The 17,818-nt window shown below is 40.1% G+C and overlaps 1 protein-coding gene across 1 annotated transcript in view; it reads left to right on the top strand.

The window, feature by feature from the left end:
* SLC9A4 (solute carrier family 9 member A4) overlaps positions 1-17,818 on the top strand; it is a 68,323-nt gene that overhangs the window by 43,962 nt on the left and 6,543 nt on the right. The window contains exons 8-11 of the mRNA XM_015065183.3: positions 2,603-2,764; positions 8,289-8,385; positions 12,743-12,874; positions 14,344-14,431. Coding sequence (XP_014920669.3) covers positions 2,603-2,764; positions 8,289-8,385; positions 12,743-12,874; positions 14,344-14,431 — 479 coding nt within the window. The remainder of the gene's footprint in view (positions 1-2,602; positions 2,765-8,288; positions 8,386-12,742; positions 12,875-14,343; positions 14,432-17,818) is intronic.

Raw genomic sequence — 17,818 nt, 5'->3', positions numbered from 1 at the left:
GGGTAAGTTAGTGCAATTCTGCGATCAGAGCATAGTTCTATTTTTAACTTTTAAAGGAACCTCCATGCTGTTTTCCACAGTGGCTGCACCAGTTTGCATTCTGAGTGGGCTTTCTTTATGAGATAAAAACTATAGTTTTAGCAGTCCTCCTAGTGTTAAAATAGAACTTAAGTCATGGGAATGTTCACCAATCTAGAACCTAGGTCATGGATTTTTTAAGTTTAAATCCTATAGTTCTTCCAGTGAAAAATCATTTAATATTATTCTATTTAACCAAATCGGTACCAAATTTTCTAGACCCCAAGGCAGATATTGAGAGCAGTAAGATGCACCCAATGCACTCAAGATCCTCACAATTTGGTAGACAGGATCCTGGGGGAACAGAGAGAAAGAGCTCCAACAGATACTGATGATCTGTATAAGAAACACTATAACGGAGGTAAATGCACGGAACTGCTATAATACAGAAACAAGAGTGCATTTTGAAAATAAATGAGGTGTTCTACAGGCAAAGAAGAATGGAAAAAATGCCAAGCAATAGCAGTAACAGCAGAGTATTTCCAAATGTAAAGGCAACAAAGAGCATAGCATGGTTTGGACACAGTCCGAGAAAGGAACATGGTAAGACAAGAGCTTGGAAAGGCAGAGATACGCTTCTGTGGCACAATGCTAAGGAGTCCTAGAGAGCCATTAATCCTATAAAATTCTATTTGACCTTTAATAGATCAAAAGGCTTTTAAATATGAGAATAACATGACCATACTTGGCTTTGGGGAGGCAAACAACAACAGAGATATGGAAGCTGGGTTTGAAACAGATACTGTGGGGAGGGAGACCTGTAAGGGATGTTCACATGGATGTAAGAGTTTCATCTTGCAAGCATAAAATAAGCCTCAGGTACTGTGCTATCTGTTTCATATATGGTATCTTACCTGACATCCTGAATCTCCTGTGTTAGCACTATTTTTCTCCTTGAAGATAAAGAAACCAACTCCAAGAGATCAACTAACCTATTCTACAGTGGAACCTTGATTGAATTCAGGTCTGGCTTTAGGACCTCTTCTGATTTCAATGAACCATAGAGCTTTCAGAATCATAAGGATGAGGAATTAGCAGAAAGAGCACTGAAATATTTCTGAGGTGGAAATGGTGACAGGCTATGGATATAACCAGGAGGGCTAGGAAAGAGGCAATAAGAATGACTTTCAGATTTCCAGATAGCGAGTCTAGGGGACTAACAATGCCATGGTTAAATGTATAGACTATAGAAGAATGTTTAATTAAATAATAGCTAGGTGAGGTAACGACATGGGTGTGAAGAGGGGAAGCTGAGGACAGGATTCTGAGAAGTTTCCATTCCTCTGGAGCAGGTAAGGAAGAGGAAGAGATTTGGAAGAAGTCTTTAGGGAGGCTGGAAGGGAAGCATGTGTGAATCAGGAAGTGGAAGGCACAGAGGAAATGACCCCGTGGCACATCAGGAGAAGCGATGGGGCAAGTAAGGCAAGGGCAACAGCACCAACCAGCATTGAACAGTAAAGGTCAAGGTGAGCTCAGTGTGAAGAGTGTCAGAGAAGTCCTGATGGGTGGGGAGCAATGTCGGTAGATTGAGCAATAAATAGGAACAACAGACTCTTGTGAAGAAAGAGAGAAAACAAGAAGGCTGAGGGTTTGACCCATTTGGAGCAAGAGCAGGCACGAGCTAAACATAGATCATAAGGTATCACAGCCTGCTAACCCCGGAGGAGACTTGAGTGATAAAGCATCCATCCGCCTCACAGACCAGGAAACCAATCACCAGATAATAAGCCAGCAGCTCAGGGAGTTATGTTCCCCTCCAGAAAATAAAGCAGGCAGACAAATTACTCTTTGAATGTAAAATGATTGGAAGTGTTGACAACGTCTACCCCAAACAAATGGCCAACTCTGAAGGCACCATATGCATACGTGCAGCTCAGTCTAATGGGCCAGCCAGAGGTTTGCTACAATAGTCGGCGGCCATCAGCGCCTAGCCTATTCAGATTCTCCATCATTCAGACTGTCAGGATAGATGTGGGGTCTCCCCCCAGCCCCTCCTTAATTGTCAGGATTCAAAATGATCTGCAGCATAATGGGCAAAACTACTGTAACTACCAGGCCATTTAAATTTATTGGGTTCTGGTTGAATAGGCCAGTATTACTGTAAGAGCAGCTGCCACTGTTAGGAGGCTATTAGAATGAAACATTTGTTCAAAAGCCTCAACCCCTCATTTCTTCTTTTACAATTGGAGCTGGGCTGGGCTGGGCCTCCCCCGCTCCCCACTTATGCATACTTTTCTGCCCTGATTGCAGCTTGTCCCCTCCTTTTGTTTAGTTGATTTTCAATGTATTCAGGCCAGTAGGCTATTCTTCCTTTACTTAAAAAAAAAAAAAAAAAAAAAAAAAATATATATATATATATATATATATATATATGTATTCTATGATTTTTTTAATGTGTCCAAAGACTGAATTCTCAGCCCTGTCCTCATGTTCAGAATACAGTTAGTCTGTTTTAAGAAAAATATATACTTCCATAACACATACAGAGATCAAAGATTGTCAAACTGTTGGTCTTTGTTTTTAGGTTTAAGAAGTTTGATCACAGATATTTACGGAAAATCCTAATCCGAAAGAACCAGCCCAAATCAAGCATTGTCTCTTTGTACAAGAAGCTGGAAATGAAGCAAGCTATTGAGATGGTAGAAACTGGGATCCTCAGTACCGCAGCCTTTTCTGTACCGTGCCAGTAAGTTCTCTATGCCCTTTGATCTGGACTTTACATGTCAGAATTCCAAGGGCATACATTCATTGTTCAACTGAGAGATAATACTAGGATCAGAGAGGCAGAAATTGAAAGAAAGGAATTGTGAAAAAAGGATGACCTGAGTCTTGGCAGCTTGTAGTCTGGCCCACGCTCAACCTACGTCACCCAGTTTTTGAAAAGTACTTTCTAGCAAAAGTTGTGTGCGACAGTTGTATGACACCTTTCTTTGGGAAGGAGGGGCAAGTGAACTTACAGAATTATGGCATGGTTTACAAGACTCTTTCTTTCTCTTTTTGATTAATTGCTACCCTTTAACCGCTGTTCTTTTGATTCTGCTAATCCTATAGTAAAAATTATATGCATTTCTCCCATAAGTCATTTCTCTTCCATCCTCGTATGAGGAGAGACCTGGTCAGCACCTTGTGATGCTAGCTGGGATTCGGGGATGAGTGGTGGAAACCGGAGGTGTGGTGGTTGGTGGGCTACTTAAATTTACCACCCTCCCCCACCCCGTCAAGGATCTCCAGGTTTCTTCCAAGAAGCAGTTTATGAATTGAGCAAACTACTCACAACATATTTAAGATAACGAACACCTGCATTCTGCCATCTTCTGTAGGTAAAGTCACTTGATCGTGAGCTTCAACTGTATCTTCATGTTTGAAAAGCAGGTGAAGAACAGGTAGCAATAAAATTTTCACTCATGCCTGAGTGTTATCTCACATCCCTTACTTGCTAATGAATCAGAAACACCCTCACCTTTCTTCCATGGCCTGGAAAAAATCTAAAGTAGCGTCCTGGAAGGCATCTTGGTATTAACAGAAAGCTTTCTGCCTTATTTCTCAGTGAGACTTTTTGTGGTTGGTTGGTTGATTTCGGTGCTGCCCACTGCATGGCTTGCTTTAAGGAAACTTCTGATATTAAAATGGCAGTGAGCTAACAAATATTTATCGGCAATACCATGCGGAGCCATATTAGAGCCTCAGGCAGAGGAAAAAATCAGGAATATTGATCCTGTCTTTATTTAAAGTGCTGGTATTTAATTCATCGTGGCTTTTTTCTTCTTTGCATTGACCTTTGTTTTCTAAATTATTTCTAAATAATTTCTAAATATTTCTAAATATTTCTAAATTATTTCTAAATAATTTCTAAATTATTGCATTTGAATCCTACTTAACTTGATTTAACTTAACTTAATTTTTGGCATCACCTTAGGCCCAAACCTGTTCCTTGGGCACTTATTATGGGCCAGGGACTGTAAAACAAACACGTCACGGAGCTCATACCCTAGCAGGGTCATGGCATTAATAAAAAAGGTCTGGGCCACCTGGGTAGCTCAGTTGGTTAAGCATCCGATTCTTGATTTGGGCCCAGGTCATGATTTGACAGGTCATGACATCTCTTGGCAGCCTTGCTTAGGGTCCTCTGTCCGTCTTGCTCTCTGCCCCTCCCCCGAGTGTGCTTGCTCTCTCTCTCAAAATAAATAAATAAACTTATTTTCTTTTAAAGGCCTTACAAACACATAATCATAAAATCTAGGAAGCTATGAGAGTATAAGAGGTGACCCTCTGGTCTCCAGGCATTTGGCTTGCTCTAATGGGGGTTAATGCATTGCAGGAGGCCTGGATAAGTTCAGGTGCTTTAGACCATTAGGGACTTCCTCAGTTGGTTTGCTTACTAGTTATGTGAGCTCTCGGTCTAAGAATGTAGGGGCACTTATCTCAAATGCAATCTGTCATGTGTTAAACCATATTTTGAATCTCTGTATTACACTGCACCGGTTGCAAGCAATTGCCCCTGTTTCTAACCTCAAGACAGTTTTCAAGCCAGTTTTATTGGGAGGGATCCTGTCTGTCAAGTCACTTATTTTTTAGACACTGATTCAAGATTAGTAAGAGAGACTTATAAATTAGAGACTTTTTTTCTTCCTGTAGCCCAAACCAGTTAGTAAACTGGGGTAGGAGAGGAGATTCTTTTAACTGATATTTAATGCAAGTTAAACTGTATTTAAATCGCATTTATTTGATCTCATCAGAAATCTGGACGACATCAAGCAGAAGGAATTCCTCTCCTGAGATCAAAGCAGCCAATTTCTTCAAAACAAACCTTCGTACAATAATAGGAAAAAGAAGTGTGTACCCAGCTCACTTTTTATTATTCTGTATGAGACGATAACAACAAAATGCAGATACATTTGTGTCTTTAGAAGTTGAAGCAATTGTTCTGCAAGAGGTTTAGCTTTGCAAAGTCTTCAGGAGAACACCGCCACCAGAAGCTGTCAATAGCGTGGTGCAGATGGTGTTAACTCTACGAAATGCCCTTACTTTTACGTGCATTATGTTATTTGACCCTCAAAACAACCCCATGGGATAGGTAGAGTATGTACTGGGATTATTGGCTTCAATACAAGGCACCTCGTTTTACCAAGGAGTGGTAAGCTTTTAGAAATATTAGACGATAAAGGCTCAACCTCCTGAAAGTGTCAAAGCTTTCAAAAATATGTGGTCAATATTAAAGAGATATTAAAGTAAATACATTTATAGGCATAGCAAACTACAACTGTACAACTTCAAAACATCATACTTAAAAACTCCCAAATAATTCTAACATGTCGTCTGCAAAAAAGCACAAATTAATTTATTGTAGTTTAAGGATTTTTGAATCGATCACACGCTGACAGGTATAGGTTTGCATTTCTGCGTTCTTATACCAAAGATTCTGGGATGACGATAATGGTGCCATTTTCACCTCCATAATGGAACATGGTGTTGTGCAGAGCTGGGCCCTCTTCTGTGCCACTCTTCACTCATTCTAAATGTTGGTCATCTTCGTGACCTTTCTACAAAGACACAAGGAACCCACACTAGAGAAGAGCAGTTAGGTGCCATTAGTTGATCAGTGGGCACATTCTTCAGTCACCTTAGCATATGTTTCTCATGGATTTCACGTGTAAAGCTATCACAAGAGAATGGGTTCTTACAAATGAATCAGGGGATAATATTTGATCTTTTACGAATTTATATTATGGCATGAATAAGAACATCTACAAGTTCATATCTATATTGCTGTGTTTAGAACTGAAGCCTCTTTTTACATTATTATAGCATCTGATTTAGAAAAATTAAGAGAAGGGTGCCTGGGTGGCTCAGTTGGTTGAGCGTCCGACTCTGATTTTGGCCCACGTCGTGATCTCATGGTCATGGGATTTAGCCCCTTGTCAGGCTCCAAGCTGAGCGTAGAGCCTGCCTGGGATTCTCGCTCTCCCTCTCTCTCTCTCTCTCTGCCCCTCTCCTGCATGCGCACATACACTCTTTCTCAAAATAAATAAATAAACTTAAAAGTTAAGAGAATTATGAAGCTTTTATTGAAATACACTTAGGTTCAGATTTTCCCAGTTTGATTCAATAGCTATGAAATTACCACGGGGCTTTCATTTAAGGTGATGGAAATTTCCTTTATGGATAATGAATAAATGTTCCAGTGACAAGTCTTTCAACTTATAATTTAACTTATTTGATCTAGAGATTATTAACATTCTGTTTTTCTAAGGATTGTACCTTTCCTGATAATAAGATCATTTCAGGGATGATTTTGCTAATGAGTGGCATGTAGAAAACTCCAGGTATCCCCTTGCCTAAATTAATAATTCCTCTGTATAATTTCATATCTGTAGCTTCCCAGTGTGGGTCAATGAAAGATAGTGGTTTTGGGATACCTGTATTACACATCCAGCCAACAGCCTGAATGGACCTTAATTAAGTCTGGTCTTTCCCAAAGTGGGCAATTACAAACCGGGGAGAGTGCCAAGTTAGATCTCCTGCTATCTCAAATTTAATTTGACCATCTTATGACTTTTTCCTAGTTGGTTGTGAATCTCATTATGAACATAGGAATGTAACTTTTTGATTAGCTGTTGTTTCTGCTTGGCAAGAGATTGCTTCCACTATAACAAAAGAATGTGCTCAGATTGTGGGAATGTGTAGGTGTACCTCAATCAGAATAGATTTTATTTCAAGGACTTTTAAACAGTTAGGTTGAAATGCCCTGATAAGACTGTTTAGATCACCAAGGGTGGTAACCGAATATCAATAGTGTTGACATTTGCAGCTCTGAGATACAGAAACTCTGATTTCAAGGATTTTGTAGAAAGGGCATTAGTCAGTCTACAAATAGTATTGCTAAATAAATTCTGGCATACTGTGATATCTGGTATCCAAGTCCTTAAAGACATTTTACCAATCGTACTTTTAAAATGTTCTTACAAAATGTACTTACAAAGTGTACCAAAATACTTACTTGCAAAATGTCCTTGCTATTTATGGCTCTATTGCTACTAACGTTTGGGAAAAAATACTTTAAAAGTGGCCTGTATTGAAACCAATAACTACTTATCTTCATGATCAATTATCCTAAGACCTCTGCATGGTGATAGTGGCATCTCAGCACCCTTATGCACTGAGAAGAGCTGCGGTAAGGAACGAAAAAGAAATCAATAGTCTGTAAGGTTTTATACCAAGATATTAATGGAAGGGATAGTATTAAAAGACAGATTTAATTTTCCTTAGTTTTCTCTTTTTTGTTCTTACTTTCTATAATGAACAGACATTATTTATTCGCTGAAACATTTTTTAGAAATTCCTGCCAGCGGATTGAAATGATTGAAATCAAATATATTTGTCACATGAGAATTCCGCACATAGCGATGTCATGCCTTTGACATCCTCAGAAGACAATTGTGCATTGACTGATAACCTGGACATGACTTGATTTTTAAATCCTTTCGGGGGTGCGGCAGGGGGAGGGCTCATGGTGAAGGAAGCCCTGGGGAGCTGTTCATGCGGAGGCCGGGAGCAGTCAACTGCTTCTAGAGTCTCACAGAGTGCCCAGTGTCTCAGAGCTCGCCTGGCTTTCAGAATATAAATGGCCTAAATATGATTCTAGTTTCTTACAACTGTTCTTTAACCAAATATAAAATCTCTGAAGGGCCAATTCCAAAATTTTAACACTCCCTTAGATCAGAGCCATCCAAAACGTGGTGTGCAGATGATGTCCGTGAGCTGTTTGTCACCTGTTTGAAATGAGAGAAGTACAGCCTTGACTGAGTAATCTTATTGCCGTGGACTCTAACAGTAAAACATTTGATTTTAATTTTATAGTATCTTTTTAAAAATTTATATTCTAACAATTGACCGTTGTATTTAACCAACATATCTCTTTGTAATGAATATGGAGGAAAAAATAACAGATTTGTAACCACCTTAAACCCCTTTTAAATAAAGGGATTAGAATAATTCCCACATAAAAGCTATAGGGAGGAAACCTTATCTTCAAAATGTAAGTCATGACACACGTACCGACATTTCACATGAATTGACTAAAACAATAGAAAAAAATGATGTAAAAATAGGGGTTCTGGAACTTAGAATGCCCACACGTATGTTGATACTTCTGTGGCACTCTTGCCAAGATGCAAGAATAATGCTTGGCTTCCCTCCAATGATGTTTGCAGGGCCCAGAGGATACACAGAATCAAAAGGCTTTCCCCTGAAGACGTGGAATCCATGAGGGACATCCTGACACGCAATATGTACCAAGTTCGACAAAGGGTGTGTATAAACTATCTGCCTTGCTCCCGGGCCTGTCCTTGGAACCAGTCATTCAAGAATCAGTTCTTATTCACATTATCTCCTCTGCAGCAGCCTTCTTGCTAAACGACTTCTTTCTGCTTAATTGCAAGAACAGAAAGTTAATTGTTACTTTTCTGCTAAAAAAAAAATTGGCACGTGTGGTGTAGAAAAGAATGCAAATCCAACTGCTGGCCCTAGGGGTCAGGCTGCCCTAGCCCTGCAGCCTGGTACTTTCCAGAAGCAACAGGCCTCCCTCTGCCTCCGGAGATGAACAAGCAGTGGATCTCACTCACCGCCCCACAGAGAAAGATGGCAGCGGGATGCCAATGGTAGTCAAGTTGTCCTGATCTGATTGACTGTAATAGAGCTTAGAAAATTGAGGTGGTTGTTGCAACTACAATGCTGAACGCCTACATCAAAGCAGATGTACTCGGCATATTATTTTTCAATTCTGGATAAAGGTATGGAGTCTATACTACCACTTGGGAACTGGTGCCAAGTGTATAGTCAGAACATTCCCGGGGGCGGTGGGTGAGTCCTTCTGAAATTTTGATTCAGTCAAATGACATTTAAGCCTGTGAACTCTACTTAGGAGTTGTTGTTGTTGTTTGTTTCTTTTTAATTTTTTTTTAAGTTTGACTATCCCAATTCTTACGATATGATTATAAGTAAAGTCATTGTGAGGCCCTTGGTTATAGATCATAGTCTTGATGGGACCAAAAAAGCCATCAGGTGAAAGCCCCTCGTTTTCAAGTAAAAGATGCTGAGGTTAGGAGAGTTGTTTATCTGACCTGTTGAAGGTCACACACACAAAATCCGAGTTAAGAACCTAGGTCTTCCAGCAGTCTACCCAGTGCTCTTTCCATGACTCCAGACTTATGCGATCCAGTTAAAGGGAATGTTTTCTGGCTTCCCATTTTGGAAAGGTCAGTGATTAAGGGGAATGTGTCAGCAAAGACTCTGCACCTGCTGAGGGAATATAGGTCAGCATCAATCATAGCAAGCTTAGAGTAAATGCAAGAGCTTTCAAATCATTCCAAGCGAAACTGTTTCAGTAAGACTATCACATTCTGATAAATAGATAAATTGTTAAGAACTTCCTGGTTTGAAGAAGGTCGGCTAGCTTAGTGAGGGCCAGAGCTCGATGAAGGCTGACTAAAGCAGCCTTTTCCCCGTGTTTATGAAGGTTGAATTTAAGGAAAGGCCCAGAAATGGAGATGGAGATCCTGGGACTCCAACCCAGCTTAAAATGAGGCCAAATACCCATTCTGTCTTTATTCCCTTTTATGCAGGTTCCCAGATAGCCACCTTTCTTCTTTTATAAGGGTGCTTATTCAGTCTGTCTTCAGGCTTCTCCCTTCTAAGCCACGTAGCATCCTCCTTTCTTGTTGCCCCCAAATAAGCAGATAGGTCATGAAGGTTACATGGGGAGAACGTAAATAATAAATGGAAGGGAGTTTCAAGCTCCTCCACTTTTGTTCCTTTGAGAGAGTGAAATTCACCAGTCCTTCCCCTTCCTGTCTCCTTTCTTCACCATCTTTTACGTAGGTCATGTGACTCCTCTTTTCCCTGTGGTCCTCTTGCCCTCTTGAAGGAAAAACTGCTCTAGAGATGCAATGCAGGACAGCTGTTTGTCTCCTTTGTTTCTAGTGGGCAATCTACGGTTTTGAAGATTGTCACAAAAGGTGACGGCTGTAGTCTCTAGCCTGGGTGATAGGTCAGTGGGCCTCATGTGGTGTGGGGCTGGTGGCTGGAACATTTCTCACAGTCCACACCTCAGAAGAGGCCATCTTGGGAGTCAGGAGTCATTTCAGAGCAAGGCTGGAATGAGTGCACAGTTTGACTCTAGGGGATCCTGATATATAGTTGATCTGAAGCTGAGCTGGTCCTGCCGGGTCCATTGCACCTGGGAGGGCTCTGGCCAATCCTGTTTAAAGCCACTCCCCTCAGCAGATTGTCACTGCTCAGCAAGCTGAAGAACTAGCTTCTAGAGGTTTCCAGTGAGACAGCCCTCTGGGACACAGAAGCTCTCTGGAACACAGTGGGGATGGGAATTGAGAAAAGTTCTCTTTAAACCTACAAGGGAAGAGACTGACCTCAGCTCAGACTCTAAGGATAACTTAGAGATTGATGGGCAGTCCCCTGATGTGGCCTAAATGATCAGGTCACACGCAGAATTCCCACACACTTTCAAAGGAGGAAAACCATTTATGCAACTTGAGTTCCCTTCCGCAAATATTTAATGCACTTCTGGCACTTTGTCCCATAAAGCTCGAGTTTTAGAGGGAAATACGGTCTTTAAACAATCACCAACTCCTTCATTAAAAGGCTGAAATGGAAGGAACAGAGGGAAGAAGCTTGCATATACATTATATGCATAGGACCAACTACGCTTCCTGCAGATAGGCAAGAATAAGCACATGGGTGATGTGATATGAGACAAAATAGAACAAAAAGTGTCCAAATGTTCCTTAAAGTACAGCCCTCAAGTCAAGGTGTGGGAAATTCCTAACAGCAACGTATACATATACATATATATGTACAGATACACGTATATGAGTGTGTGTATACAAACATCCATGCACCCCGAATTCACTTTTGCATGAAGTTAACATTGATGAAAAATTGTAAGTCTGTCTTGGTGTTCTGGATGCCTAATTTTAAAATATGTTTTGATAGTGTCGTATGTCATTTTTTAATATCTCCTTAGCAAATTGTCCCCAGCCCCTTCCTGTACCTGTCTCACTTCTCACCATACTTTGAATAAAATACTAAATTCTCTTGAGGTAGAAAATAAATTCCCAGCTTGTCTCCAGCAAGTCCTCCTACCTCCCGTCACATATTTTTTATAGCTATGTATTGTTTCATGTGTTCCCTCTTCTTGGAGGAAACGTCCACTCGTCTTTCAAGACACAGCTCGGTGCAATGCACCTTCCCCGCCCCCCCCCCAAGACTGGATGAGTGTCCTTTGCCTATACTCTTTAAGTCCCTGCAGACTCGAAAATCTTACTTCCTGAGCACAAAACAGTATATGCTTGTCGGACTCCCCAAGTAGACCATGAGCCTTTTGAAGACCATAATTCAAATGTATCCATTTTTTTAAAACCCTGCACCTACCATGGCACCTGGCACGTAGAGCATCTGCTGTTTTGCTGTTGAATTGAAAATGCTTATTACAGCATCCATTAACCAGGAGTGGTAATGCCTGTAGCCCTGACTCTGTTATCCAGTGGGACCCACTGACCCAGGGGAAACAGTATATTCACTGCTGCACTTTGACTGAAAAGAAAGGAGAGACGAAACTCCAGCTAAGCACTTTGTAAACATCTGAGGACCAAGATTGGTCTGTGGTTCAAGACAGGTTTTCAGTGGCCTGATAACAGTAAAGAAGATGAGGTGTCTGGGTGGCTGGGTCGGTTAAGCATCTGACTTTGGCTCAGGTCATGATCTCAAGGTTGGTGAGTTCGAGCCCTGCGTCTGGTGAGCACAGGCCCACTTTGGGTGAGCTCATGCTCTGCTTTGGGGGAACTCATGCCCTGCTTGGGGTGAGCTCGAGCCCCTCTTCAGTTGAACATGGGCCCCGCTTAGGTTAAAAACAGGATCCCTGTTATGGGTGATCCCTGCTTCTCTTCTCTCTCTCTCTCCCCCTCATAGGATTCTCTCTCTCTCTCTCTCTCTCTGCCTCTCACTCACTTGTGCCCTGTCTCTCTCCTTCTCGAAAAAAAAAAAAGCAATAAGGAAGAAATTTTTTATAAAGATAATTGATTCCATTTAAAGGACTGCTCTTTATCAGAGCTTATGGATTACGTCCTTCCTACAGTTTGGTTAAAAGACCTCTTCCTTTCTGAACTGGTAATGGTGATAGTCATTGGCTGACATCTTGAATGCATCTTCCATCGGCAAAATTTAAGAATAGCAAACTTAATGAGATTTCCAATGGAGTTTTGACATTTTTCTGATCCCTTCGATCCAAACACGCAGACACCACCGTCCGAGCATAAAGAACACAACCTGCGAAAGAGGGTGGGTATGGAGCAGCCAAAGTCCATGAGCCCGTCGGGGCGGGACTCCTGCAAGGACACCAGAGGGGCAGTGCCCGCGAGCTGGGAAAGCACAGGCTCCAACCACAGTTCCATCCTGATGAGGGTGGCCTTGCTCACAGACCTTTCTTCTCGGGGCCACAGCTCGCTCCTCTGTAATTGAGGCGGACGCTCAGGTGGCGTCTTCGGTGTCTTCTTTTTTGGGTCGTCTTATTCTGCGACATTTCCATGGCCTCCTAAAGCTGAAGGTTGTATGCAGATGTCCTTACGTATTTGACATGCCCTTCTCTCTGCAGACCTTGTCCTACAACAAATACAACCTCAAACCCCAAACGAGCGAGAAGCAGGCTAAAGAGATTCTGATCCGTCGCCAGAATACCTTAAGGGAGAGCATGAGGAAAGGCCACAGCCTGCCATGGGGAAAGCCGGTAAGTGGGGTCTGTAGAATCGCTCTGGGAGCTGGGCCAGCCCCTCACAGGGCCTCCTCCTCGGGTGATTGCCAGCGGCAGTGAGACAAAACCACCACCTTGTGGCCAGAGGAATACAAAACTAAGAGGCTGTTGGACACTAGACAACCTGCCTCTGGGGCCAGAGCCTCGGGGTTGGTTGGTCAGGTTGAGCCTCCAGGATGGGTCAGTGACTGGAACACACTCACTGGACTGTGCGTCTAGACCAGATGCCATGGCGGCCAGGTACTGAGCAGTCCAGGGAAACCTCCCTGGACTGGGGCACCGGGCTCTAGGAAGCTTACTTCTCTCCCAGGAAGATATAGGGAAGAATATGTTCTTGCCAAGACGCGTGGGCCTCATCTTTCGTATCACCCACTATGCATCTGAACTATTCTCTTTGAGGCCATATCCCACCAATCTCACTGGAACGTCTAGACGAAGGGTAGGTCTGGAGCAGATTCTAATTTCTACCCTAACCTCAGTGGCTCAAATGTAATAATAACGATGCCAGTAGTAATAATAGTAAACAACCACCTGAGGAGATGGGTTAAGTGACCTTGTTCAAAGATTTTAGTTTTGCGATTTGTTATTTTCAAAATAAAATCAAACTAAATAGTCGACCTGTGATCTTGTAGTGAAGCCTACCTCAGGTATGCATCTGACTGGGTCACATTAAAAGGTACCTGGGAAACTATTAACAATATCATGGCATAGCATTCATATCGTGTTTTCAAAGAATAAAAGTGCTCTCTAGTGTTTTACTTTGTCCTCAAACTATTCCTGTGAACAGTGTAGCACAGGCATTTTATCCCCTTTTTCTAGACAGTGAAACTCACACAAAAAGGCTAATTGGCTTATCCCCCTTAATTATAATTATCCCCGTTATCAGTGAATAGAACGCAGACCATCTCCTGACCATGGACTAAATACTTTTTTTTTTCCTGTAAAAATATATATGTCAACAATCCATAATTCTGGATTCCTTATTAAAAAACAAATGCTTGGGGGCCTGGGTGGCTCAGTCACTTAAGCGTCTTTTCGGCTCCGGTCGTGATCTCGTGGTCTTGTGGGTTCGAGCTCCACATCGGGCTCTGCATTGATGGGGCAGAGCCTGCTTGGGATTCTGTCTCTCCCTCTCTCTCTCTTGCCCTAAAAAAATAAACATGTAAACTAAAAACTAAAAAAAATTAAAAAACCAAATGCTTTTCTCAAAACAAGAAGTCACTTTGAGGGGTTCATACTGGTCTCTTTGATCATGAGAGGGGAAGGAAACACATATTGAAGGCTATAGCATTCTACGTTGTTTAAACCAGAGTAGTAGGAGTACAGGGGAACCCGTGATCCAAATGAGGTGCCCGGTGTGAGTCTGCACCCGTTACTTTGTTTTCCACGTGACACTCGGGACCACAGGCCTAATTCTGCTTTTTCTTTCCACTTGCTGCCCACAGGCTGGTACCAAACACATTCGTTACCTCTCCTTTCCCTATGGCCACCCTCAGCCGGCAGGAAGAGACACGAGGGTTGCTGAACTCACAGGTAATCTGCCTGCCTGGCTCTTCTTCCTCTTTTCCCGTAAAGGGTCAGAGGGCAGATATTTGGGGGCTTGTGGGCCAAAAGGCAAACCCGAGAATATCACGTAGGTACTTACATGACGAGAAAAAGAGAAAACAACGTTTTCATTAAATCTAATTCAGAACTTGATGTATGAACATTGAAATTTGAATGTCACGTGATTTTTCCCTGACATAATATATTCTTTTAATTTTTTTGCGGCCGTTTAAAAATGTAGCAACTATTCTTAGCTCACAGGCCATAGGAAAAGAGTTACAGGCTGGGTATAGCTTAGGGGTCATAATTTGCTGATGTAAAATGGGCGCTTTTTTGAAATATTTGGGGTTCACCCAAGGTTTAAAAGTTAGCAAGATTCTCCAAAGTTGGTTAGATTTTACTAAAATGATTTCATAAATAAATAAATAAATAAATAAAATGATTTACCAAATTTACTGATTAAATGTTTCCAATTTAATATCTAATTCTCAAGTAGAATTCTTAGATTTACTGAAACTGCCTTTTGTTCTAGTAAAAGCCATTATTATTTTTCAAATGTAGATATAAAATAATTTCTCTATTAGCAAAAGGTGATATGTAATATATAATATGCCATATTATCTATTTTAATTTTTTTCAAATTTTTAAGACAAAAACACATTGGAAATTCAAATAAACTAAACTCAGGATTTTGGAATTAAATCTTTGAAGAGTGAATATAATTATTCTTTAAAATGGAACTTTATTTACTTCTGATTTAAAAATGTAAAAATAAAATAAAATAAAACTAATAAAATAAAATAACTAAATCAGTAGATATAAAATAAAATAAAATAAAAACTAATATTAGATATAAAATAAAAACTAATCAGTAGATAAAAAGCATAAAATAAGAAAGTTAAAAGCACATGAAACCCCAATACCAAGATATAATTACTATAGAACATTTTGGTAAACATTCTTCTATAATTCTCTCTGCACTATCCTAATCCCTATCCCACCTGTATCTGATATAAGAAAGAAAAAAAAAAAAAACCAGCATCATCAAAATCGTAGTATCATCATTGTTTTGGAATTTTTATAAATTGTCTAGTTTATTCAACCATCTACTGTGGACATATTTCCATGTCGAATAATAGCTAATTATATAAAATAATCCTAGCTTATTTCGCTAAATGCTTATTGACAAATATTAAGGTATTATGACTTTTTATAGAATGTAAGCAATGATATTTATTTAAAAAGCACCTTGGCTCACTTGTGAATCACTTTGTGATTTTCGCACAAATAATTATTCCCTTAGTGCGTTTTCTTGGAACCAAGATTTGGGGGTCAAAAATGAAATACATTTAAATTTACTCTCACAACAGTCTGTGAGAAAGGTTGCTTTCAATCATTTTAACCATCACTGGGCTATTGTCAAACTTTTGAGTAATCTATGATGGAATAAGATAACATTTGTATATCATATTAATTTTAATCTGAGTCTGATTTTTAGTGAGGTTGAACATCTTTCACATTCTTGGAAGCAACTATTACTTCTTGGGAAGTTTCTGTTTCTGCCTTTGGCCACTTTTTTTTTTTTTTTTTTTTTTTTTTTTTTTTGTCTATTCCGTTGTTTGTTTTCTTACAATGAACTGGAAGAACACTGTATAACAAGGATATCATCCATTGTCTCACATTTTTTGCTAATGGTTTCTCTTCCAGTTTCACATTTATCTTTTAGTTTTTAGATATCCTTGCCATCAGATATGCATTCTGATTAGTCAAGTCTGCTCAGTCTTCCACAGAAAAATTAGAATGTGATTTACCCAATGTTTTTCCCTAGAACTTTAATAGTTTAATTATCCCCTTTATATCTCAAACCCCTCTGATACTTCTCTTTGCATAGATTTAGACACACACACACTTCAGATGGTTTTTCAATAGCCATGCACCTGTCCCAAACCCATCTTTTCCTCCAAGAGGAGATGCTACCTTTGCTGTGCTACAGTCATTTATCTTGAGAGAGTTTTGGACTCTCAGTTGTGTTTCATTGATCTAGGCATCTATTCCTAGATCACACTCTTGGAACTAGTGTCATTTTATGTCATAAAAGAGCTAATCCACAAACAAAAGCAAATGAACAAACAAAAGAGCACCATTGTAGGGTTTATAATAATTAATTTCTAAAAACCTTCCTGCTACAAGTAATCTGTTGCTATTTACATTGTTTGAACGAATACAAAATGTGAAATTCTCATGGTCATTTCTTATGATGTCGTTTCAATATCACATGCTCCCGTAGCAGAAGATTACCACATAGCAAACTCACATGAGCACACATGTGCAAATCTTAAATAAAGCATTATAAATAAAATATGGCAGGACATTAGAGAAATACTACACCTTACAAAGTGGGATTTATCCCAGAAGTGGAGGTTGTTTAACATTTGGAAATGTGTTTACGTTACTCATCAAATGACTAGGTCAAAGGATTCTATTCTTCAGATAGATGCCTTAAAAGGCATCTCACTCTTATTTTCTGTAAACATAATAAAACCCTAGGAAAATATATATAGGACTTATATGAAGAAAACATAAAAGTCCACTTCTCCATTTCCTCTCTGTAAAGGGGTGAATATTGGTACCTCCCACATACAACAGTTCTGCTTCAAGCTGAAGCCAGGCAATGCATGCAAAACTCTTAGAACAGTGCCTGGAACCAAGTAAATATGCAAGAAATATTAGCCATTGACAATTAATACTATTGAAGAACATCAAAGAAGGCTTGACATGGGTAGATAGAGGTGTTCTTGGAAAGAAAAGACAACACTTCAGAAATATTGGTTCTACATGAATTAAACTAGGCATGGTATGAAGTCTTAGTCCCAGTGCACTTTTTTTCTTTCAAATGTGCATAACTGGTTCAAAATTTTATTAGGTTATCAAAAAATAGTTGTTAACAGGGGTGCCTGGGTGGCTCAGTCGGTTAAGCATCCGACTTCGGCTCAGGTCATGATCTCACGGTTCATGGGTTCGAGCCCCGCGTCAGGATCTGTGCTGACATCTCGGAGCCTGGAGCCTGCTTCAGATTCTGTGTCTCCCTCTCTCTGTGGTCCTCCCCTGCTCACACGCTGTCTCTCTCTCAAAAATAAATACTAAAGATTAAAAAAAATTTTTTTTAAATAGTTGTTCACCTAGAGATATGAGAAGAGTAAGTAATGAAGTCAAACTTATTTTTTTATTTCATTAAGTTTTTAATTTTAATTCCAGTATAACTAACATACACTATTATTAGTTTCAAGTGCATGATATAGTGATTCAATAAGTCTGTACATGACTCAGTGCTCTTTAAGATATGTGTACTCTTAATCCTTTTCACCTTTTTCACCC

Source organism: Acinonyx jubatus, chromosome A3 (assembly GCF_027475565.1).
Source record: "Acinonyx jubatus isolate Ajub_Pintada_27869175 chromosome A3, VMU_Ajub_asm_v1.0, whole genome shotgun sequence".
NCBI classification, from domain to species: Eukaryota; Metazoa; Chordata; class Mammalia; order Carnivora; family Felidae; genus Acinonyx; species Acinonyx jubatus.
This window is presented reverse-complemented; position numbering and strand designations above follow the sequence as displayed.